Source organism: Rhinolophus ferrumequinum, chromosome 22, assembly GCF_004115265.2.
Source record: "Rhinolophus ferrumequinum isolate MPI-CBG mRhiFer1 chromosome 22, mRhiFer1_v1.p, whole genome shotgun sequence".
Taxonomy (NCBI): Eukaryota; Metazoa; Chordata; class Mammalia; order Chiroptera; family Rhinolophidae; genus Rhinolophus; species Rhinolophus ferrumequinum.
In genome coordinates, this window is record NC_046305.1 from 24399210 (window position 1) to 24424892 (window position 25683).

The window sequence follows — 25683 nt, forward strand, 5'->3', positions numbered from 1 at the left end:
CCTCGGCTTGTGAAAACTAGATCCCCTTTGCTGTAATGGCCTCAAGCCCACAGAACGTGGGAATGAGTTAGTATTATCTGAACCTAGACAGTCATCAATGGTGTGGATAGCTGAGATGACCGAGCTTAATCCACAGGACTTCTCATGTTTCTGTTTCTTTGGGGTTCTGGATATTGGGGAAATAGCCTCATGAAGGAACCCTAAAAGCTATCTTACCCAGCGATGATTTATCACTGGACTTCTTTGGCATCTCTGTCTCTTCTGGTTCCCTGTCTATCTCCTGAGAGGTGCTGGACCCTCACAAACTATACGTGTTGTTAGGGATCTTCCTTCTTCATTCCCCATTGTCCTGCCTAAGGGCCTCCTCCCAAGTAGGAGAGGAGCTCTCTGTGGCCTTTTCTTGTTAACGCTACAGAGTTAGCAGGCTTACTCACCTAGCACAGCCCAAACCTGAGTTTGGCACAGGAAGCAATTATTGGCAAAGGGACAACCTGCCCTGGAATTCAAACCCCAAGTACCAAGATCTCAAGTAGAACACATTTTGTAGGACATTTTATCTAGTATTGGGAGGGTAATAAAAATGGTAGAAAATATAGTATGGTGTCATGGGGAAAATACAGAATTAGAATCAGACTATAGTGTATATTCTATATTCTACGTCTCCCTCAACTCTCTATTTGGCCTGCCTTTTAATCTTAATTCTTTTAGAATTTCATTTTCACATAGGAGAGTCACCCTGGTCTTTCCAACCCTGCTGAAGTGTTTTCCACAAACAGGCCTATGAAAATCCTTGGGCCTTTCATAAAGAAGATGACACTGCCTTCCTCTGCTATTACTATTGGCACAACGAACTTGAAACTTCTTTCCCTAGAACTGGAGTTGGGAGGAAGCTAAATAGGACATTTCTTTTGTTTATTTGACACAGGTTAGGGAACTTCATTGGAAATAAGTGCAAGAACAGAGGGGGTGATGCACAAGATGGAAACTGGGTTTGTGTCACCCAGGCTAGGGAGATCATGGTGGCTGTGTTGGTGGCTGTTGTGATGTTGTTGGTGATGTTGACTATACCAGCAGCTGCCAGTTGCTGGGCCATGCACTGCATAAGTGTTTTCGGTGGAACATCTTGTTGTATCTTCATGGCAACCTACAAGTCGGGACTACTAAGGGCCCTGTTCCTTCTCTCAAGCCTTTACTCTCCCATTTAACCTGAACCCTTCTTTTCTAAACTCTTGTTTCCATTGCTTCAATTTATTTTTATCCTAGATGGATTTTGTCTTTTTCTTATTAACAGTAATAGTTATTCATTAAATGTTTGGTATTTATTACCAGCTAAACTGTGCTAACTATTCTCATTTAATCCTTACATTTACCCTATTTAATGAGGAAAAACAAAACTCAAAGAGTAATTTGCCTCAAGTCATATTATTGTAAATGGCTAAACTGTGATTCGCACCTAGATCCAACTACTTCCAGAACCCGAGCTCTTCACCCCTGTAATATTTCTTGTTTATAGTAATGAAAATGTAGGTTAAGCTACCTAGTTCAGAGCTAACGGTGACTAAAGGAAGTGATGGCATTTCCTTTCTGACTAGACTGTTCCACCACCACCTACGTCCGTCCTTCTGTGTGTATGTGAGCCAGCTTGTGTCCTTCCATGCAGGCTGGCCGGTTTGGGTTTGGGTAATGGCTGTCCATGGCCCCTTCTAGCTCTCTGCTTGCTTGGTGTCCCTGCGCCATGCTGCTCCAGGGCCTGGGCAGAGCCTTGCCAGAGTCCGGGCTCGGCTCACACATGGCTTTGATTCTTCTCTTTTCAGGCCCAGCTTGGGACATTCTTCGCTTCCCTTCGCTTCCCCTCTGGGAGCACCTTTCACCGTCCCTGCACCTTGCTTCTGGCAATGCCCGAGAGGGAGCTGTGGCCAGCGGGGCCTGGCTCGGAACCCGTGACCCGCGTCGGCAGCTGTGACAGCATGATGAGCACCACCTCCACCCACTCTGGATCTGTACGTACTCTCTGTCCTGTCACCTGGCCTGCTCTCTGCACACCTTCCCTGCTCTGCCCCACCCTGCCCACCACCATCCTCGCTCACTGCTCTTTTTCTTGCATCTTCCTCGTCAGAGAGTGAATCATACCAGTTGATGTTTTCTGCCTCTGAGTCACCTATGGTTCTATAGAGAATAAGGTGGCACAACCCCAGAAAGCAATAGGACAAATAAGACTCTTTTCTCATTTTCATTAGATTGGGGGAATGAGTTGAGGTGACAGAGTAGGCTGGTTATCTGAGATCGTGGTGAAAAGGAAAACGCAGATAGCTCCTTGTAGCACATGGATTCCTGAAGTTCTCTGCAATGAGCAGTGGTACCTCAGTTTTTACAAAGATCAAAGACAACAGAGTAGTTAATAGCTTGGGTTCTGGAGCCAAACAAATCTGGGTTCCCTACTTATAAGCTGTATGACTTTCGGCAAATTACTTAATTTCTCTTAACTTCAGTCTCCTCAGTTTTAAGATGGGGATAATATTAACACTGAATTCATAGGGTTCTTGGGGGTGGTGGAGTAAATGAGATGCATATAAAGCACTTAGCACATGTCTCCACGTAGAAAAGAAATAGCCCATCTATAAGCAGAGATTGAAAACCTTCCAAAGTCACTGTGTTTAACTATTTGTGAGTGGCATGTAATAATCTGTAGTTTTTCTGGGCATGGATTTAAATCTTAATTGTTGTAAGGCTGGTGTGAAAGAGTAAACCTGCCCTGTGTACAAATGTAAGCCTTCCTTTCTTATTGGTACTCGTCACATACGTAATAACGCTTGAGAATTTATGCTTTATGGCTTTATATACTATAGAGGTATTTGAAATTTTAAGGAATGTAAGGATCTCTATCCAGGTACTGAATATTAAGGATGTTTACTATAGTCAATGAGTTTTGATATGTAAAAAAGGAGTAGAAAAAGCAGCGTGCGTGCGCACACACACACACACACACACTCCAAAGTTTAGGCATCTGTGTATAATTTCTCTTTGACCTGAGATGATGGGGCCACAGAGACTTCATTCTGTTTCTGTTAGGCTGAAGCCAAGATGAATAGTTACATATCGCTGGACGCAGAGTGTGACCAGAATTAAAGGTTTTCAAAGAGACTCATCCACAAAGGAGAAATTCAGAGCTGGCTTATCTTTGGCAAGGCTATTTTAGGTAGAAGAGGGCAGTAAAGAAGATCTTTGTTCAGAGAACCCCTGGAGTCAGCTTCAGGGCTTCCAAGGCCTATATTTGAGGCTTCCCTTTAAATGTAGGCCTCACTCAGTCACCTGACAGAAGGCCCTTTAAGGAGTCTGGGGAACTGGAAGGGTTATTCCAACAACAATCTCCCCTCCCCGCCAGGATATTTTTAGGGCTATCTCAAAATCTTTCCTGGCCATCTGAGTGAATCTGAAGAATATACAACTCTGAAGTATCTCAAATATTAGGAAGAGGGGTGGATATTCTGTGAAGGGACTCGGACCAAATTTCTTATATTCCCATTTGTTTTATTCGGTTTTCCCTGCAACCTTCTTGTTTGGAGAACGACTGTTCCATGGATCTTTCTGGCTTTGTAGAATATGGGCAGTAACCATCTTAAATGACCATAGCATTTTCTTCCAGATATTCCTAAGGGCTTTGTCATAATGAAAATTATTTATTTAATATGTACTTAATATTTAATACTAAGTTGCTTTCTCTTCCCCCCATACCTATCCAGTCTCTTCATCCTCCCCCCTTAAGTTAATATTTGCTTAAGCGAAGCACAATTATTTGAATGTTAGCCAGAGACAAATGCCATAAAGAAAGTAAATACACAAGCAAAAAAAACTCTGTATGGAATGCATTTCAGAGTCAAATATAAATTATTTAGTAAATTTATCTGTGGCTAATCATGCCACTGTTCCCATTGGCCTGGCAGCCAGTAGTTGGCTGTGTTTCCTGTTTGTCCTCATATTGTCCTTGACATGACAGATCAGGTATGCAGAAGTACTTTGGAAATTTAAAAGCATGCCATTCAAGTTGAAAGTCAAATCATTATGTTGCCCATATAATTTAAAGCTAACTGAGAGACACGCAAAGTGAAATACTTGACATAGGTCACACAGAGAAATTGGAATTAGAACCTGGGACAGCTTCTGATCGCCTAAATATTCCATCCAGGACTACGCAAAAGAAAGGCCACTTGCCACTTTCCTGTCCAGCTACCAGAGCTGGACGCTAGTGGTACAGCAGCAGCCTGGCAGCCTCTGCCCTCCCAAGTGTCTGCAATTTCAGGAAGCAACTCCAGCAGGTTTGCAGAGTAGCATCGTGGAAAAGTTTCCAGCTCTTCAGCATTCCTTCCCTAACACAGGGTGGTTCTCAGGCCCCACCAGTTTCTGGGAGCTCCCTCTCACAGCTCCCTTCCTCCTCTCCTCGCTCCAGAGTGACAGCAGCTACGACTTCCTGTCTGCTGAAGAGAAGGAGTGTCTGCTCTTCCTGGAGGAGACCATTGGCTCATTGGACACTGAGGCTGACAGCGGACTGTCCACTGACGAGTCTGAGCAAGCCACAACTCCCCAAAGTCCCCGTGTGCTGCCCATAACCCAGCCTGCTCCCCAGGGTAAGAGGGACTGTCTGGGGTAGCATCTCTGGTGAAACCCAGAAAATCTATACATGCTTCTGGCCACTTTCCAGCTTGTTTGCCCTTTGCTCTAAGGGTCACAGGCAGAAGAAGGGATGAGTGTACTCCTCTCCACTCTCATAGCTAGAATAAAACCTTGCCCCTGGAGGGAAGGAGAGACTACTGACAAGCCAGCTTCCTATGTCTTCCTATGAAGCATCAGAGGCCTGGGAGAGAAAGGGGTTTGACCAGCTCCCATCTGCTTATGAAAAAATTCTAAATAGATGCAACCGTAGAGGTGAGGGAGAGATGGGTGGTTGGCTCTGGAGAGACTGAGTCAGTCTGGGGAGCTAATCAGGAAGACACAGAGGCTGAGGCTGTAGGAGATAAGAAGAGGGAAGGACTCCTTTAATTGAGTGGGTGGCACCTCAAGGCCATTGTGAGAGAGTGTGGAGAACCAGTGGTGCTGAGGCTCAGTAAAAGGGGAACAGGATGGCACATGAGTATGGCCGTGAGTGAGTGCAGGGCCATATGCCCAGGGTGAGGGGGACACTTTACTCCCGAGGACAATTCCACTGGTATCAGGGCTGTAATCATTTATTCACTCATTTAGCAAATATTTATTGACAATGTGTTAGACCCTCGCTGGAGCTAGAGCAGTAAATGGGGACATGGGGCTTCACTGCCACCTAAGACTGAGTCCCTGGCCCAGTGGGATTGATGCACCTGATTAGATCACTATCGTGTTTCCCCAAAAATAAGACCCAGCCAGACCATCAGCTCTAATGTGTCTTTTGGAGCAAAAATTAATGTAAGACCCGGTTATATATTACTATAATATAAGACCGGATCTTAATATATCATATCATATCATATCACACCAGGTCTTATATTAATTTTTGCTCCAAAAGACACATTAGAGCTTATTGTCCGGCTAGGTCTTATTTTCGAAGAAACATGATAGGAAAAGCCCATGTCATTCTCTGGTGTGGGGACAGCTGTGGCCATCACAGAATTATCCAGGTACTTACAGAAAGTAAAGGTGGAAGAAGGCGGAAAGCCAGTCAAATCAAAAGCAAGTCACCTGTTCATGTTGTTGGTATTCAGTACTTCCATTGGACTCAGTTACCTGGGAGCCCCAAGATAGTGAGAAAAACTGTCCTGAATCTCTCCCCAACTCTGGTGCATCTGTAGAGGATTAGGAAGGGCCTGAGTCAAGAACATGGAGCTGTCTAGAACTGCCCTTTCCCCAGCCATTGTGAAAAATTAATCCTTGGTTGAAGGGAATCTGCTAGTATTGATCTGTTAGTCTAAAAGATATCCTGACAAGAGTGCTGCCCCTTTAAGAGCAAAGAAACAACAAAAGCAAAACCCATCCATGCAAATTAGAGATCAGAGTTCAGGAAGTATTTGCTTTCCCATGAGGCAGAGTTCTTACCTCTGTCCTCTCTTCTTTGCCTATTCTCCTTGACCCTCACAGGACATCCAGAGGGGAAGATTCTTCAGCAAGGCCTAGTGCCACGGAGAGCAACTCAGTCCAGCTCATCCCGTCTGCCTGAAGCCCAAGGCCTGGGCCTCAGATCCGGCTCCTACAGCCTCCCCAGAAATATCCATATCGGCAGGAACCAGAACCTCAGGAAAAGCACCACCCAGAGTAATAACCACCTCCCAGGGGAACCTGAGGGGCTCATTTCAGACCCTAAGAAAGAACAGGTCAGCCAGAGCAGTGAGCCCGGCCAGGCTCCTGCTGGACCCTGGGAGGCTGCGCTTGATTTGGACATAGCCCTCATCCCCCCACCAGAGGCTTTCCGGGACGCCCAACCTGAGAAGTGTGGGGAAGACTGCCTGCCCGAAAGGCCAGAGGAGCAGAGCCCCACACCCCAGCTCCACATGTCACTCAGCCCCCAGAAGAAAAAAGAGATTTCTTCAGAGGCCATGTCCCAAAGGGCCAATGAGAAAGGCTCAATGAGGGCACCAGGACAACCTCAGCCTCCTCCTGCCACGTCGTCTCAGAATTCAAGAGCTTCAGATGCTCCCATGTCATCAGAGGGGGATCCAGATGCTCAGCTGGCTCCCCTCACAATGCCTAAGCCCCGGAAGCTGCCACCTAATATTGTTCTCAAGAGCAGCCGAAGCAGTTTCCACAGTGAGCCCCAGCACTGGCTGTCCCGCCACTCTGAGGCTGCCCATGGAGATTCCAGCCTGGTCTCCTCTTCACTGCAGGAGCAGAGGAAAGCACGCAAAGAAGCACTAGAGAAGCTGGGGCTACCCCAGGACCAAGATGAGCCTAGACCCCACTTAAGTAAGCCCACCAGCTCCATCAGACTCAAGGGGACTCATGCTCAGGGCCCCTTCCCAGCCCCAGCTCAGCCTGCAGCTCAGGTCTCAACAGCTGGGCCTGCTTCAGGGAAGGCTTCAGCTCCTGCTCCAACCCGGGGACCTACTCCAATGAAAGCTCTTGCTCTCGCTCCAGCTCCAGCTCTAGCTCAGGGGTCTTCTTCTCCAAGCAAGGTTTTGATTCCTACCCAGGAACCCACTCCAGGGAAGGTTCCAGCTGCCAAATCACTGCCAATTCCCATCCCTAAGGCCCCAGGTGTAAATATTCCCCTGTCTCAGTCAAAGCCAAACTCAAGGCTGACTCTCCAGGAGAAAAACATCCCTGGCCTGAGACAAATAAACTTCAAGTCCAATACTCTGGAGCGTTCAGGGGTGGGGCTGAGCAGCTACATCTCAGCTGAGAAAGATCCCAGCCCCAAAACCAGCACCTCTCTGGGAAAAGACTCCTTGGACAAGATCTCACCCAGTGTTTTGCGTAATTCCCGGCCCCGCCCTGCCTCCTTGGGCACAGGGAAGGACTTTGCAGGTATCCAGGTGGGCAAATTGGCTGACCTGGAGCAGGAGAAGAGCTCCAAGCATTTGTCCTACCAAGGACAGAGCCGTGACAAGCTGCCGCGACCCCTCTGTGTCAGTGTCAAGATCTCCCCAAAAGGTGTCCCTGATGAACATAGAAGGGAGGCTCTGAAGAAGCTGGGACTGTTGAAGTAGACCGACACTGGCCACCAGCGCTGCCCGCACAACCTCCGCCCCTGCCTCCAGTAGAAGAGACTCAGGGCTCCGTGTAGGAGCCTTTCCCACCTTACAACTAGGGGTTGGGCAGGGATGGGCTTCTCTCCAATGCTCTCTTCTCTCTGAGGTGAAGGGGAGGAGGGGTTTAGAGTCCAAGTGTGTGCTCCTATTCAGGGTGGTTGTGCCAATGACTGCCTACACGATTGATCCACAAGATGATTTCCACAAGAGGGTGTGTGTGTGTGTGTGTGTGTGTTATAGGTTGTATATATCACTGAAGCTATTTATACTACACAAGGATCATTGCCCAGAATTCTGCTCACGTTGGAGATTTTCATACATTGGGTAGAGTTCAGCCTAGCCAGACCTGAGCGAAGAGGGGTGGCTAAGCCTGAGAAAAAAACGTCAAATGGAGGTGTCAGTGTGACCTGAGGTAAATGCAGCATCACATGAAATGTGGGTCTCCCAGAATCCCTGCCATCGGTGGAGACTGGCTCATACCTTGCTGGATCCGTCTCTCCATCTGGCCTTCTGGATGGGGGCCTGAGGCCAAGAGGACTTGGTTGGTTGTCTCCTCACCTGCTGCCTTCTCACTGGCCCCCATCCCAAGGGCAGGACACATTCCTGTAACTAAAACCTCTTGGTTGACTGAGAGCAGCAAAGCTTCTTAGTGAGAAGACAAGATAAGTGACCACACAGCACACCTCCACTGAAGAGGGTCCTTGTCCATGGGCTTTATAAATTCAATAACAAACTGTGTGGTGGTCCCTGGTTCCCTTATTCCTGTTCTTCATGCTCCCTCTCTCAGTCTGCACGTGCCTGACCCCAGGGCTGGGCCCACACTGAGATGGGAGCCTGAGCCCAGAGGCTTTGTAAGTATCAAAGAAGTGTTTCAGGCCTTGTCCACACCATTGCAAGTAGTTTTTAACTTCCTCAGTGCCAATGGAAAATGAACCCGATATATTCTCTGCTAGTTATTCATAGAATATCAGAACTGTGAGGGGCCTTAGAGATGCTCTAATCCAAACCTACTGGGGAAGGGAAGGGACCTGCTGCTTAGTGCAGAGAAGGGACCAGAGCTGGGCTCCTGATCCTCATTCCAGGTTGCACGCTGCCTCCCCCCAGGCAGTACTGTACATCCACACTGTGCCGCAAGGATCAGTGCTCACTACCCGGGGCTCAACCCTCAGGCCCTCCAATATCCTACAGTATCTTCTGAAGCATCAGACATTAAATGTTCATGTCATATTTAGTGTTGTGGCTTTTTATTTCACCTTTGGAAAGAAGCAATACAGTAACCCATTATTAACCCCAAATTCCCTGACCAAGTTGTGCAACTTGAGAAAATGCCAATGAGTGGGTAGTGTGGTCTTGTGAATACAAGCTTGGAGATCAGACATGACTAGACATGACGAGACCCCTGCTTCCTCTGAGGAAATAAATGCTATTCATGGCTGCGACCTGGTTGGAGTCCAGGATCCCCAAATTTGAGAGGAAGATAAATGTAACTTGTCGGAAAGTTACCTTTTAAGTCGGTCGGGCATTTCTGGCCTGCGTCCTTAGGGACCCAGCAATGTCAAAGCTCAGTATTTCTGAACATGATGAGAAGGTGAAGGTAAGGACAAGTGGCTCGCTCCACCCTGGTATGGTATGTGGGGTGTGGGTGTGACGGTTTCTGTGTACACTCTCACACACACACACCCAAAAGCCTGGTGCCTTATTTCTGGCCCTGGGTGATAACCTGGTCTGTCACAGCTGACAGAGACTCCCACAACTAGCCAAGCCAAGTCTTATTACAGACTCCCCAAAAGAAGGAAGGCCCCTCCTGGAGGACTGAGTGGACACAGCTGAGCTGCATCATGTGTATTTCAGCACACAACCAGAGGCACAATCACTTTACTTTTTAATTGCCCTGATAAATTGGGAAACTTGGGCCTAGTTGTAAAGTAAGACTTGGAAGGAATCTGGGGCCCTGACATCAGTGTAAGTCTGACCAACACAGGTTGGTCAGGGGTATTTCCTGTGAAATCCCCACTCCCTGATAGAGGTCATTTCTCTCCGGACAAAACAGAGTTACACACAGCCAGCCTTCCCACTCTGCGTCCTTATCCTACCAGCATGCCCATTTCCCCAATTTTCTTAATTTGAGAGGCTCCCCTCCCTTGTTATTTAATGATACCATGCTCCCAGTGTCCTTGTCCTTCAAAGAGCATGTTTCTCTCATAAGATGTTTCTCTCATAAGACCGTCTTATGAGACTTAAGAATAGAATCGTAAGTCTAAACACAGTTGTCCTCATTTTGAAGATAGACAAAAGGATCCCAGTGAGGACATCTGCCATCCGGAAGGTGATGTTGGACCCACCTGTGCAATTTTATCTTCCTCCTGTATCCGTACAGGATTGTTCTTCATTTAGCTTAAACAGATTGGGTGGGAGGTGAGAGTGGCATCAGGGTTATTTTTATCCCTTTTTGGAGGATTTTGGGTGGCAGTGTGTAAAGTCCAGTCATTTGATTTTAAAAACCAAAGTGACAACTCTACTTCCATTTGGCCTTGTATCTCTGCTACAGTCTTGCTGCTGCTGGGATCCAATCATCTGCTAAATACAGGAGCTGGCCTCTCCTCAGCCTGGCACGTGGGGTCTGTGCCCTCAGATATATTGGCAGCTGCTCCTGTGAATCACCACTCAGGTGCTACTCTGGGAGCTCTGCACTGTGACTCGGTGGGGCAGGCCTATGCATCATCCTACACATAGGTCAGGGAATGGGTCCAGGCATGTCTCAAGAGCCTCCCTTCATAATGGTAAGTGTGGTCTGACAGAGGCCACCCTGAAACCTGGGGATGGACAGGTGTGCAAAAGTTGGTGTTTATTTCTTGTTCATACGAAGGGCAAGTGAAAGCCTGGAGAGCAGGCCCTGTTTGATATTATGAGTTAGAGCTTGATGTAAAGACTTCAGAATCTACAATATGTGTAAGTATATGAGTGAATCACTCCATCCTTTGGTCCATGATCATACGTGTAGGAAGAAAAGGATCATACTATCAGAATATAAACTGGAGGAGGCAGAAACCTGGGAGATGGACAGAATCTAAGGAGGAATGCAAATGATCCCAAGTCTTTGCCTTAGGTGTGTAACTGGAGCATACAGATTTGGGCTCTGTTCAACCTCCATCACTTACTAATCAGGGAACCCAGAACTGTTTGAACCTCATAGTTCTCATCTGTAACATGGGAATAATATCATCCTTTCAAGATTGTGGAGAGGAATAAATAATATAAATTAAGTAAAGCTCAGTGCTTGACACAGCATAGATACTCCACAAATGATAGTGTTGTCTTCTGAGTCTTATTCCTTCCTTCTCCAAGGGAGCAAATGTAGAAAGGGTTGGAATCTAAGAGGTCACATGACCCAGCTCGGAGAATAAATGGGAGAGATCTTGCTAGGAATAAAAGTCTAAAGTAACAACTTGGCTTTGGCACACCCTCCAGGTGACTCAACTTCAACCAAATCATGATTCCTAGAATTGGAAAAGAAAGGAATTAGCAGGGACATGGTGTTTGTGAAGGCTGAACCAGTTGTCTCCAGCTTCTCTATCCCCAAACCTGGCTTCCCCTTTATCATCAATCTCTTGCTCCCTATGACCACATAGTTGGCTTCTTTTTGCTTCCTTTATCTTTCTTTTGCTGTGTGGTTCGAAGAACCATATGCTATGCAATAGTTGTTTTTTTAATGGAGGAAAAGAAAACTAACATAATAGGAGGGAATTCTGGCTAAAATCAGGAAGAGATGAGGCTAGAAGGTTTCAAGATTTCTGGGGCAGCGTTAAAAAATAAGGTAGGCATCTTTCAGGAATGAATCAGGCATTAGTTAGCAGGAAGCAAGAAGGTAAATTGGACGACCTCTCCAAATCTCTTCTGATAAAAGGGCCCTATGATTCACAGGAGTCCTTACCGTCATCATCACTGACTTAGCACACAAGTGAGGTGAAAACAGGCAGTGTTCTAATTCCAGGCTGCCGTTCCCTCTTGTTCATTGCCTGTCTGGATGGTTGTTCTTATTCACCGCTTGCCATGTATCCAGAGTTCAAAATAATCTGAAGCAGGGTGGAATCCTGGCAAAGCTTTGGACCTTCAGTGAGTCACTTCATCTCACTCATGAAATGGAGGACTTGGACGGCCCACTGTGTGTCTCCTAGATCCAGGCCAGCCCTGAAATTCATGTTTCAATAAGACGAAGCAACTTAATTAGGAAGACCAAAAATAATCACAATATAGTCTAAAGTAAAAGATACCTCATAGAACCTAAGAACTGAAAGGAAACTTTTGGGTTATCTAATCCAACCTCCTGCCTAAAGAGGTATGATATTTATAAGTGAATATAGATATGGTCGATAGGTGGATGGATGGATGGATGGATGGATGGATGGATGGATGGGACATGGGAAGGAGAGGAGATTAAGAACATACAGTGGCCAAGAGCACAGGCTTAACAGTCAGGCTGCCAGGCTCCCTGCACCTCAGTTTCCTTTTCAGTTGATCTCTTTTTGATTCCTCTAACTTTCTTTAATGTGTGCTGCCCTACAGTTATTTAGTTTATAAATAGAGTTAAAAAGAAATAAAACTGATAACAAGAATGAATCCTGTAGAGGCAACAACCATACTTACCTATTTCATTGTAATGAGAATAGAATCAAATAAGATAAATACATATAAAAATCACTTAGCACATTACTTAATAAATAAAATGTGTTAATATTATTATCATATATATGTACGTATATATATGTAATTCATATACCAAATAGGGCCCCCTTGAGGGAGAATTGGATTAATCTTAGCCTATACCTAAATTCCTCAGCCTGATCCAGTCAAAAGCCCTCCTCTAATTTCCAGAACCTTCTGCAGCCAACCTCCTCACAACCATCCTGTGTTCTATATCTGTATGTGCTGCTTTGGTGCTCCCCACATCTGCCCATCCCACATTACTCTTACTGTCTCCACTTCTATCAGTCCAGACTCAAAGCCCAGGTCTTTAATTGATTCCCATGAGAAATCAACTTACTTTAAGCATTTTGTTATTTTCTGAGTTTTTAACTGGAGATTGGGGTGAGAGATGCCAAGAAACCTAACACAACACACACAGCCTGCTACTACCTCCCATGCCACCCCACCTCCCCTCTCTTCTGCTCTCCTGGTGTGTTATAGCACAATCAGGAAATTCTTCTTGTTTGCACCCACACTCAAGGCCCCTGTTGATCTGAGCATCTGAGACAAGAGAATTTTCACAAAATTTCTCATCCGTGAATAGGAGTGGCTCTGTGAAATAAGACAACATTGTTCTCTACCTCCTTACCTTCAGGCCTGGAAGTAGGAAGGAGGTGACAATACAAAATGGTTTCTGGCATCCACTCCTCCACCTCACACCAACTCACACCAACCCCACTACGCTCTTCCCAAGGCATTCAGCGGGGCTTCCTTTGGATTGCTTCCTGTCTGTCCAGTTGCTTGGATATGGGGAGAGGTTGAATCTCCTCTCCCAGTGAGTCTCCCACCCCAGTCCTTCAGGTGGGGGCTCCTCTGCATTAGCCAAAGCCCCAGGTAGGTCTTGTGAGCTGTGAGGATATCGTTTAGTTTAAAGTTAGTTCAAATATGGCATCATTATCATTTTAGGGTGTCTTGGAATCAGGCACATTTCTACCCTCAATCTCCTGCCATTCCACCTCCACATCGCGAGGCAGGGACGACCTGTGCCTCTAACTTCACCCACCACTGGGACAGCACATCCTCTGGTGGGTGCCCTATCCTGAGCAGCCAGCCTGCCAAGAGGTTGGGTCCCAAGAAGAGGCTGGGACGATGACCAAGGTTTTGGTTTTTTTCTTCTGCATGAGACAGGAATTGAGATTTTTAATAAGAAATATGAATGTGGTCTTCATCCCCATTTCTGGCATTGAGCTCCTAAAACCTTTGGAATTTCCTGTGAGGAGAGGGATAAAGGTGTGTTTTGTTATGTCAGTGAGTGACTTTTAGAAAGCCCCAAGGTAACCTAAGGATGGGGGCTGATCCCCTGAGAACTTCAGTCCCTCTCACCCACCCACTCCGCCTCTGGGAGGGTAGAGGATCTGGAGATTGAGTTCAATTGCCAATGGCCAGTGACTTAATCAGCCATGACTGTGTAATGAAGCTCCCATGAAAACCCAAAAGGACAGAATTCAGAGAGCTTCCAGGTTGGTGAACACTTCTGGCCCCAAACTCCGGAAGTTTGTTTGAACAATTCTGGCCCCAAACTCCGGGGACAGAAGTTTGTTTGTTCCAGACCTGGCCCTATGTATCTGTTCATTTGGCTGTTAATTAATATCCTTTAATATCTTTTATAATACACTGGTAATCCAGTGTGTAAACTGGTTTCCTGAGTCCTGTAAGCAATTATTACAAATTAATTGTACCCAATGAGGTGGGGCTGGAAACCTCTGATTTATAACCAGTCAGAAGCAAGTCCACAACGTGGACTTGCATCTGAAGGGGGAGAGAGGACAGTTTTGTGGGACAGAATGCTCAACCTGTGGGATCTGGTGCTATCTCTAGGTAGATAGTTTCAGAATTGAGCTGAATTGCAGACACCCAGCTGGTATTGAGAATTGCTTGGTGGTGTGGGGAACCCCATACACACTGGAATGGGGTGGAGAATCCGACTTTCTTCCATGCTGCTGCACTCTCATTTCCTGAAGACCAGGGCAAAATTCACAGCTTGAGAAATTTCTCTTCAGACCTCCCGTCTGTGCTTTATGCCTCAGTTGCCTACTCCATGTCCACTCCGAACTCAACATATCCAAACACAGACCTGTGTGGGAATCCCCCCGCCGCAAAAAAAAACATGACCCTTTTGCAGTGTTCTATGTCTCAGTGAGCAGCACTAGCCTCCATTCAAGAAGTCAGAAACCAAAACACCGTTCACGACACTGTCCTCAGTAATTAGTTATAAATCATGGCAATATCACCTCCAAACATCATTCAAACCAGTTTTCTTTTCTTCTTTTCTGCTACCAATGCAACCATACCGGTGCCCCATCATGTCTTTCCTGGACCACAGCAGCAGCTTTTTAAGTTTTCTCGTTACATCCACTCAAGCCCCCCTCCAGCCCCTCTCCACTCAGCTACCAGAATTATCTTTTCATCTGTAGTACACCTTTCATGGAAGAAAAAGAGACCCTAAGAAAATACAGACGTATCTGCACATTTGTGTAAAAAGAAATACAGAAAGGGTAAACCAAAAACTAATGTGATTGATTACCTACAGTAGGTGGGTGGAAAAACTGGAAAGAAAGGTGGGATGGAAACAAGGTAGAAGGGAGGGGAAGGATGGCATTTCTCTGAATATACCTTTTTGCATAGTTCAGATTTTAGTGTCACAGTAATGTTTCGCATATCACATAGCCAGAGAATTAATGTATGAATAACAAATAAATAACAACCAGGGTGTGTGTGAGTGTGTGTGTGTAGAAGGAAGGTGAGAAGGACCCAAAATGGAATACAAGCAGTAAAAAATAAATCTAATTGTATTAAAAAATGAATGCCATAACTACACTGAGGAGAATAGGGAAGAAAAGAACTAATCTAGTAAGTTTGAAAAAAAATGTATTTTTGTTATATGCTGTCAAAGTTGATGATTGTATTTTTCACATTTATGTGTTAGCATTCTGAATTTATGTGTATTACTGGATTGAACAAATAAGCAACTATGTTACGAATAAAACAGCTGAGTTTCTCACTGTTGGAGAAGGGAAATAAAACACTTTGAGACTATGCAAAGGACTTATTTTTTATCATACTTTCTTCCACTAATTTTAGCATCCATTAATGATTCTTGGCTGAAACAGTTTGGCAAATATAGTGTTTGCCAAATTGTGATTTTTCTATTTCCATCATTTCTTCTACATTTATTGTTTGGAATTCTACTGTAATGGAGAACTGTTTCTTAACCCCCATTTAATTATTTATTCAATTTTATTTATTTATGTCAGTATGGAGTCATACGTATTTATTTTATTCTATGGGTTATAGTCCATGGCTATCATTTATTTTGTTGCTCAATTTATTCCCTATCTGACTCTTGAGAGGACATGTACACTGGCTCTTTTGTCCTTTTGACTTGCTTCCAACACTGGTTGAGTACTTCCTAACTTTTTGCCAGCACAAGATGTTTTTGGCCCATCTTGTTCTTTCTCTGTCCTCACCCTGGAATTTTCCAAGGACATCTGGATCCTCATTTTGGAAAATGATACGTGTATTTAGAAACCAATATCTGGGTGCTAGATGTGCTCATTGTGACTGGGGTGTCATTGCTTCTAGGACCTCTCAGTAGATAGAGCTGGGAAATATATGCATGTACAAATATGCACACACATCTATATCTTTGTCTGTATTCATGTACCTGATACATATATTAAAAATTATGAGTTTATACTGATACCTCCAATTCCAATCCAATGTCACAGGTTCATTCTAGTCTTCTTCATACTCATTTGTTTTTAATAAACATCAAAAGGACAGCCCTCCAGCCTCCCCCGCACCCTCTGTGAGCTTCAGTCACTCCTTCAGTTCATGCAATTCGTCATTTTCTTCCCCAACGAGCATTTGTTCATACCTACTTCATTAACGTCTGCTCCTCCGTGAGACTAAGCTCCACAAGATCAAAGACAACATCTCTTTTTGGTCATTATTGTGTAGCCTGCACATTGCACAGTTCTCAGCATGCAGTAAACACTCAATGAATATTTGTTAATTGAATGAAGGAATGAATGATGGAATAGGATACAGGATATCACAAAGGGCCATCATTCCTACAACTCAAACAAAAAGTGAGACGATTCTGATTCACCAACTCTCAGGTGTACCTTTTTAATTTTTCCAAATATGCCACATTTATACAGGGCCCTGCCAGGTGTTAGACAACCAGGTGGCTCTAGCGGTACTCTGGTAGTTAGGCTAGACAAGCAAATGTATGAACATTGTCTCTCCCCAGGGCCTCGGATTATACCGGGGAACCTTCTGAACAGAGAGGGAGAACCTCACGCTAACTCCCCAGGACCACGCTCATGTGCCTTGAGAGTCGGCAGGGAACAAGTTAAGTGGGCAGAATCTGGGGTCAGGTCCTGGGGCTCATCTCGAGCATCGTAATGATAGGTAATGCTCACTGCAGTTCATCTAGGTAAGACACGGAGATAGGCATTTTGGCCACATTATCCTGTTCGGTCCTCACAATACCTCTAGTGTTATTGCCATTTTGTAGAAGAGGAAACTGAGGCATAAAGAGGGTAAAATTCTTGTCCTAAGTTGCACACTTAACACATAGTATCAGGGTTCAAACTCTGGCTGTTCTACAAACTTTCTAAAATTGTCCTTTTTCCATCATTCTCTCAAGAAGGTGAAAACTGTCCAGTGTTGGTTGATGTTCCAGTGATCAGAGACCACCATGTGTTCTTCAGAAAAGTGAATATGCAGAGAAAGGATGGCGGTGTCGGGCCAATTCACGTTTCAGAGAATGCAGGGTTACCTCCATCCCCCGAGAAGCAAGGGGAAAAGAATCCTTCAACAGGCTTTGGTTTAGAAGGGAGAAAGTAAAGGCTATAAGAATCCCTTGTCTTGAAGGAAGGTAACTGCATGTCTACTTGTCCAACTGAACCCGTCCTCCCTGAACAGGAGGCCCTGAGCAGACGCCCCACATCAGCCTGTCCCAGGTTTCCTCTCGCCCAGAGCTGAGCTACTAACTTCCTCCTGCACCATTGCATTCATTACCACGAAATGTAACCAGAAGCTCTGGGCATCTTCCCACTACTGGAAGGGTCTAGCCAGGAAAGTAACAATAAGTCAATGTTTAACTCAGAAGACAAAGGGCCCTTTGATAGGACCCTGACCTTGGCAGCCTCTTTCCTCTGCAAACAGCTTGGATTCCGTTCAGGGAAAGCAGGAGCAGGAAGCAGCATTAGTGAGGAGCCCCTTGTCCTTCAGAAGCATGGGGTGACTTTGGACCCTGGCCTTCATATCAAGCTTCTGTTGATCCCCTCTGATAAGGCCTTCCTCACAACGAGGAATGTTACACCTGCCCTGGAAGAGATAAGGCCGGGGCCAGGTAACCACGCAGAGAGAGAACAAGGACTTGCATCCACACCAGGTGTCCCAAAGCACTACTCTAGGATCAAGACCTGCCCTCAGGTTAGAGCCCCTGTGGGACATTTTGGAGACCCATCTTCTGTGAAGTGCCAGTTCCTTGGTGAATCTGTTATTTCAGCTGATCACCTTTTGAATGCAGAATGTAAAAAAGAAAACTCAGCAGATGCTTCCGGCTCTGCAGGGAAGCGGAGGGTGCTGAACTGGGCAGCTGTCTTGAGAGGAGGACACAGCATCCTCTGGGGAGGTGAGGGACCATCCACCCAGGGACAGCTGGGGGAGGAAACAGGGTGAGGAGGGAAGTGGAGGAAGGCTCCTGGGCCAGCGCCTGGGGGCTGCCTACCAGGCTCATCTACACTATTCTAGAATTGCCCTATCTGACCCACTCTTTCAAATCCTTCCACAAGCTGCAGAATGGTCTTCCCTTCCTCTCTGCCCCCAGGAAGTGTCTCTTGGAATAAACAGAAGACCCTCTCCTGAATTGGACCATTTTATCATAAGGAGTGCATTGTGGGAGACCATCCTCCAGAGCACCGTTAGTATAAGCCTCTATGCTCTCCTCACTTGAGCAAGGAGAGTGGAATGTCTACAGGGCTTTAGAGGAGGAGTCAGCTGATGTTCAGCTAGTTTCAGGAATAATTGATCAAGAATGATTCTTGGAAGAAGAAGAAGGAACTGTGCTCACAGATTAGCAGCCATTGTTTGGGCTGTTTGGATTTTATTAAGAGGGGTGGGGAGGAACAGCCAGAGTCTTATGATATTGTGATTTATAATAAGAAATACATATATTTGGTCTTTGACCTGTTCCCAGACAGAGCTCCTAAAGCCCTTAAAATTTACCAGTGGTAGAGAATGATAGAGGTGTCCTTGTTATGTTAATGACGTGACTTTAAACATGCCCCTAGATCACCTAGGGATCGGGGCTACTCGCCAGGTTACCCGACCAAGTGATTAGAAAGTTAGAACTTTCAGTCCGACCTGGCTGACCTTCAGGGAGGGGAGAGGGGCTGGAGGTTGAATCAGTCACCAATGGCCAATGAATTATGAATCAATCATGTCTATGTAATGACGTTGCCATTAAAAAATCTGAAACGGATGCGTTTGAGGTTGATAGGCACCGTGGAGGTTCTGGGAGAGTGGCACACCTGGAGAGGGCATGGAAGCTCTGTGCCCCTTCCCACATACCTGCCCTGCGCACCTCCATCTGGCAATTCCCGAGTTGTCGCCTTTATACCAAACTGGTTATCTGGTAAGTAACATGTTTCTCTGAGTTCTGTGAGCCACTCTAGCAAGTTCATCAAACCTAAGGAGGAGGTCGTGGGAATCTCCAGTCTCCAGCTGGTTATTCAGAGCACAGGTAACAGTCTTATAGAACGGAGCCCTGAACCTATGGAATCTGGTGCTGTCTTCAGAATTGAGTTGAAATGTAGAACACCCAGCTGGTGTCTGAGAATTGCTTGCTGGTGTGGGACCCACACACACAAACACACACATTGGAGTTGGGTGCAGAAAAACAGGACTAAAGTCATATGTGTGCAAGAGGGGTTGGAGAGGAATGGCTGCTGGGACAAGGACATGAGAGGGCCACCCGTGGAGAACTCTCAATCCACTGAAAGTGAAGCAGTATATAAACAAACCAATGTGCCCCCCTCTCTGCCCTTTAGCATCCGTGCCAGCCTGTTTCTTTTGCCCCAGCACTGCCCTATGCCCTTCGTCCCTGGGTACGGAGGAACCAGGGCTCAGGCAGACCTTGCACATTGGGCTGGGCGATGGAAGAGGGGCCATGAGACCTGGGCTCTGGGGAGGGGAGAAGAAAGTAGAAGAACCGGCTGAACTAGGAGGAAGGATTCTTGTCATTCTCTCCTAGGCTAAAGAAGGAAGGGAGTGGGAGAGCACATGAGGTAAGCGGTGGGGGGTAAGCAGGGGCCTGAAAAGTTTGGGCATCTCTTACCAAGAGCCAGAAGTGGGTGCTGCTGTGTCTCTTCTATGCATCCAGCAGGATTTGAAGAAGGCAGGCTGCTGACTGGTCCCATCTTGTAGGGCCATGCGTGAGGAGGAGGTGTTGTAAGTTGCCTGAAGGAGGATGGAATCTGATGGGGAGAAGAGAAGCAGGGAAATAACCAGACTGAGCTGGGTGCCATGATAGCCACACAGACCCCAGATGCAAGATGGAGAGCCTGGTGCTGCCTATGGGTGGGATGGCCTCACTGAAGGCCGGGAGGGCCTGAGGGTCTTTGACGACCACACAGCATTCTCTTGTGCCCAGTTACAACCCTCTGGCTGCTCTCAGCCATTGGACAGAGCATCCTCCAGATGCTCATAGGTACAAAACCCAGGGAGGTGTGGAGAAAGGCAGAGTCAGCAGCCCCGGCTCCTCACTTGACCCTGTGCTGGTCTGATGGAGTGGTCACCTTACCCCCCGCCTGTCCGCTGCCCCTCCTGTCCTCCAGGGGCCCTGGGAAGTTGTAGATTATCTCCATTTCCTCCTTGGTTTAGCTGAGCCTAGGCCAGAATTATTTTCAAAGGATTTTATAGAAAAGTATAAGGAAACGCCCTAAATAAGAAAATGCAAGAGCCGTGAAATAGAAGACTCTTCAGAGCTCAGGTTCTTTACTCAACTCCAGCCACCAACTGACCTGGCTGGCAGGAGTCCTAGTTCTGTGGCTTTATCACAGAAACTGGGGGACTGGGTTCTGTTCTTCTCTGTCCTCCCAGCTCCTAGCATGTGGTCTGGCATCCTTCCGGGGTGGAGTAAATGTGTTGTGTTGGATGAGTAAATGCATGAACTCCCAGTGTACAGGAAAAAGGAGTGGTTTACTTGAAGGCCACTTGTCCAAACACCCCCCACTCCCCATCCCCCACCCCAGAGAACCCAGCTTTTCTCCATCCTCTTCCAACCCCTGGCCCCAGAGAGCAGAGACTGTCCCAAAGTGATCATACAAAACTGAGTGAACATCATGAAAAAGAGTCAAGGATTTAGAATGCTCCCCTAAGGTAGGTTTCAGTTGCAGTAAAGCAAAACCTCCTTGCTGGGTCCAGGACAACATCCCTTTTGACCTTCCTTTGGGCCTGTCTTTCTCTAAGTGCTGCTCGTCTTCCATCTGTCCATGGGTCCTTGGTGTTTCAACCTCTTTGCTTTCTCCATATTGTGGGCCTGATTCTGTAACTAGGACACCCTCCCCCCTGCACAAACACACACACACACACACACACAGACTGGCCTCTCTGACCCTGATCTCCAGAGGGGCCCACAGCACCTTGCAGAGTGTTCCGGGCTGAGCAGATGTGCACAGACGACAGACAACCAGCACAGGTATAGGCACATGTGTCTGCAAAGCCACCTGCAAGCGTGGTTTCCTTGGGTTACTGGGATGGATCTGCAGACATTTTACGGTACTCTTGTTTTGTAAGAATGATATACGCTTGAGCAACACTGGCATTTTATTACTCTTAGGGGGCTTTGGCACAAATAAATGAAAATAGCTAGCTCCACGATTGCATTTTCTGTGAAAAGTAAATTTGTGAGGCAATGTCTTGGCTGACACCTAGGCTTCCTCATCTACACATGTAAAATGGGTCACACTTTAACGTTAACCAGCAATGAAAACTGGAATGCATCTTTTTTCCTTCTTTTTCTTTCTATAACTGAATCTGATGATCTATACCTGTAATTTATAACACAAGTGTGCCACAGACAGTGAACTCAGTGGAGGGGGAAGGACAAGCAGAGGAAGATGTGAAAAAGTATTATAATACGTCTCAATACTTGGCTCTAGGTGATTCACTTTTTACCAAAACCACAGTGAATTTATCCAACTACCTCTAGGTAGGAAAAGTAAAAGAGTGGTAAGAGGATTGGAACAAGATGTGCCCAGCACAGTGATCTAAATAGTGGATGCCTCATAAATGGGCAATGAAGAGATGAGAGGTGATAAAGTGAGCTCAGCGAGAGTGTCCACCGTGGCCCAGATCAGGCAGTGCCCACCCTGGGGCCCTGAGTCAGCCTGCCCATCTCCTCCTGATCTGCGGTAATGACAACCATCTCTTCCACCATCTCAGCATTTCTCAGGCATCAGAACATGTCCACAGATACAATCTCATTTGGACTTCAAAACACAGAAGATAAGGTAGTTGAGCTCTTTAATTATATTTTACAGACAAGGAAGCTGAAGCTCAAACAGATAAAGTCACTGACCCAAAGTCCCAAAGCGATGCTTCTAGGACTAGAGTCCAGTTATCCTGACTCTCAGGCCAGGCTGATCCCAGCTCTGACTACATCTCCTGAAACTTTGCTTTGAATTCAACTCTCCATGTGGTCCCACAGTGGACACTGTCCCAGGACTGACCTGGCATGGCTCCTGATATCACTGTTGGACTTGTTAGAGCCTGTCTGTCGTGACTTGTAGAGCTGGGTCCAGGAATAGGCACATTCATCCTAGCTCAGGAAAGCCTCTTTCTATACCAAAATCCATGACCTCCCTGCTGGAACTACCTCCCAAGCAGGCTGTCTGCTAAATGCACCTTGCAATACAGTGAGAGGGTTACTGGAGTTGGATGCAAAATACCCAGCGTTAGTTCTGGTTCCTTTCTGGCTAGGTAACCCTGGGCAAGTTATTTCACCTCTTTAAACTCCAGCTTCTTTATCTGCAAAACACAGGAAAGAATACACACCATTCAGTGTTGTTAACAGGATTAAATGAGGTATCTTTTATGAAGGGCCTACTAGATGCCCAGCAAATGCTACCTCTCTTTCTCATCCGTCCATCCCTCTTCTCTTTGCCCTGCCTTTTCTTCTTTCCTCTTTGCTACGGTTTATCACGCACTGAACTCCCAAAATGATCTTCCTGGAACACCATTTTGCAGCAGGTTGCTCCCTTGATCACAAATCTCAAATGACTCCTCATCGCCAGGTCCAGTCACCTCTCCATCTGCCAAGCAGGACCCTCAGCTACTGGCTCCACCTCCTTTCCATGCTTCATCTCCTACTGCTCAGGAACACGCACGTTCTGGTTGTGGGCTGCCATTCATGCTGGCATGTTCCTCTCTGCCTTGCTTCCGCTGTCTCACCCTCCTGGAATGCCCTTTCTGGCTCTCCATCCCTGGACATGTCCCTCACTACTATGTGGATCTCTCTCTTCTCTGATTTCCAATTTCACTGTGTCTTCAGGTCATTTCTGTGTCTGTATCTGTTTCTTATCAATGTCACTGTCTATTCCTCCAAGACGGACCAAAGTCCTTCACTGGGCCAGCAGTGAGAGTGGGAACCCAGGATGAGTTCTGGACTCATGCCTCCAGGCCTGGGTCCAAATCCTTGGCCTCGCCCTTACTGGCTATGTGATTTAGGGAAGCTTATTTTTCTCAGCTCTACAATATATAATTTAACTTTTTCACCATAAGTTGCTTTTTAAAAAAATGTATTTCTCCATGGAATAAATATTTGTTGAGCACCTAATATGTGCCAGTCCTGTGCTTTTTGACACAGATGAGCTCATTTAATACTCATAATCTTAGTGTGGTAACCTCAGCTCTGGAACCACAAATCCTAGCATAAAGTTCATGGAGATTAAATAAATTAATTAAGATTGCACCTGAGATTGCATCATTCTTGACAAATAGTAGATGCTCAGCAAGTCTTTGCTGAATCTGAGTATTAGGTTCTCAATAAACTGAATATAATTGACTCACTCATAGACAATACTGAAGCTATAGCAGTGAGAAGAAGAGAAGGTTCCCTGTTCTCATGGAACATTCAGTCCAGCAAAGGATGAGTTTGACATTAAATGAATAATGATAAGTGTCATATGGAGTATTATAAGAGAACCTAATGTGGGGTACAGTCTTGGGGTCGACTTCTCTGAAGAAAATACTGAGCTCACATGTGAAAGATCTGAGGACAATGGGTGTCCCATGTAGCCAAAACAGCAGATGCAAAGGTCCTGAGGCAGGAAAACACAGCACCCTTTCTAGGAAAGGGAGCTAAGCTTGGTGAGCCGTGAGGAAAGCGCTAAGGCTGACGGGGCTGTTCTAGGGCACGGGGAGCCTGGCGGGCTGTGCTAAGGCGCAGCCGGGCCTTGATGCACGACGGGGGCCACTGGAGTCTTAGGCCAGGGGCGAGACAGGATCAGGTTGTGTTTTTGAAAGCTCCTTCTGGCTGCTATGTGAAGATTGGATGAAAGGGAGAGCGTGGATTCAGGAGAGTGAAATTGAGTTAAAGAAACCCTGATGCCTGGGACACTCCCAGCACAGACCCCGAAGCGTCTCTGAGCCTGAGAGTTGACTTCAGGGGCTGGTGTTCAGAAGAGCAGAAGAAGCCTCCATCCTGAGCGCCCTCTCCTTGTCCACACTTCCTTCTCAGTGGGACAGGCTGGTTTCGGGTGGCGTTGGAAAAAAAAGAACTGCAACCACCACCCCATTCTGAAGTGCAGGCTAAGCCACAAACTGGTTTGAGCCTGTCAGTTTGGAGCTGGCTGCAAAGCAAAGACCCACCTGGCCTGGCTGAGAGTGGCCTCTCCACATTCTTGTGCCCACACTCACCCTGGGGAGGCCAGGGCAGAGGCAGGGCCCTCCTCCACCCCTCCCTACCCAAACAGCTGGCAGTGGTCCAGCCTCCACTTACATAACCTGAGCCCAGGGCATTGCTCCATTCTCTTGTTTGGGGCTGAGTGGCTTCTGGAGGTGACATCTGGAACAGAGGTGAGAAAATAACCAGTTTCTAGGCCAGTAGTTTTGATGGTCTCAATTTTGGGCACATCCACACCTCAAACACCTCAGACTCAGGTGGATCCCCTCAGTGTTCTTTTCTGTTATGAGAAATTGGAGTGACCGTTCACTGGGATCACAGGACTTTGTTTTTAGACTTCTACTCTGTCACCAACATAGACAAATAACACAGCTTCTCTGCTTTGGTTTTGTCAACTGTAAGATGAGAGAATGGTCACTTGTGAATACCTCACAGGGGAGAAAGAAGACCAAAGTGAAGGTACTTAGAAAAGCTAAAATCACAATACCAATGTAAAATGTATTAACAACAATATGAATAACAACAAGGACAGTAACAAGAACCTTGTATCCTTGGGGACTCATCTATGGCTGACAAAGCACTGAAAGGCCTTTCACTAGACTTCCGAAAGTAGTGCTCCAACAACGTGGCTGATGTTTCCCTCCGCAATCTGCCCTCCTGGCCCTAACCCACTGTAGTCAAGGCTGGGACAGAGGCTCGGCCCCTCTCACAATGATGCTGCACTGGGTTAGGGCAGCTTCCCCACGGCACTGGGCATGAGGCCTAGATCACCTCTCTCAGCTGAGACACGTTTATCTCAAAGCTCCAACCGACTAAAGTAGGTGCAAAGGTCCTGAGGGTAAAGGGGCAGACCGAGTTATCAGCTCAGAAGTGGCAGTTGCAATTGGGCCTAAATTTGAGTCAATTCAGTGCCCAGAGGCCAGGTTAAAGGAGAGAACTACAACAAACCAGAGGACAAAATGCAAAGTAGCTATATGAGCTTCCAAGTCCCAACCTCGCTCCTCCACAAGGACACCCCTTCTCCCAAGATTTTCTTTGTGTGACCACCTTCCACTCCCCTACCCCTTACCCCGCCACCCAGGGCTCTGGCACTATAGGAAAGCTCATGACTTTAAGAGAAAGAAATTAATCTCTAAGAACATATACCTTCCACCAGGCACAAACTTGTCGTCTGACAAAATCACGTTGCTTGCCTCAATGCAGTGAGGGAGAGCATTCCAAAGAAACTGCAGAATGAAACTCAATAAGAGGGAAGACAGAAAGCATCTTTTGTAAGTTTTGGGTTCCTGCTGGAAACTTTTGAGAGGAGTC

The 25683-nt window shown here is 46.4% G+C and overlaps 2 protein-coding genes and 1 long non-coding RNA gene across 4 annotated transcripts in view; 2 read left to right on the forward strand and 1 right to left on the reverse strand.

Moving 5' to 3' along the window:
* The window catches only part of C22H1orf116 (chromosome 22 C1orf116 homolog), a 32279-nt gene extending 24182 nt beyond the window's left edge, over positions 1-8097 (forward strand). For both annotated transcript variants that reach the window (XM_033092107.1, XM_033092108.1), the window contains exons 2-4: positions 1815-2000; positions 4445-4622; positions 6103-8097. In XM_033092107.1, the coding sequence (XP_032947998.1) occupies positions 1815-2000; positions 4445-4622; positions 6103-7667 (1929 nt within the window). In that variant the 3' untranslated portion in view covers positions 7668-8097. The remainder of the gene's footprint in view (positions 1-1814; positions 2001-4444; positions 4623-6102) is intronic.
* A 3-nt stretch (positions 8098-8100) lies between these two features.
* LOC117014358 (uncharacterized) overlaps positions 8101-25683 on the reverse strand; it is a 63261-nt gene continuing 45678 nt past the window's right edge. The window contains exons 3-7 of the long non-coding RNA XR_004421499.1: positions 24469-24534; positions 19804-19942; positions 17600-17789; positions 11641-11897; positions 8101-11206 (exon numbers count right to left, since the gene is read on the reverse strand). This is a non-coding gene — a long non-coding RNA (uncharacterized LOC117014358). The remainder of the gene's footprint in view (positions 11207-11640; positions 11898-17599; positions 17790-19803; positions 19943-24468; positions 24535-25683) is intronic.
* The window catches only part of FCAMR (Fc alpha and mu receptor), a 47713-nt gene continuing 41025 nt past the window's right edge, over positions 18996-25683 (forward strand). Inside the window, exon 1 of the mRNA XM_033092118.1 lies at positions 18996-19753. The gene's annotated coding sequence lies outside the window, so the exon portion shown is untranslated. The remainder of the gene's footprint in view (positions 19754-25683) is intronic.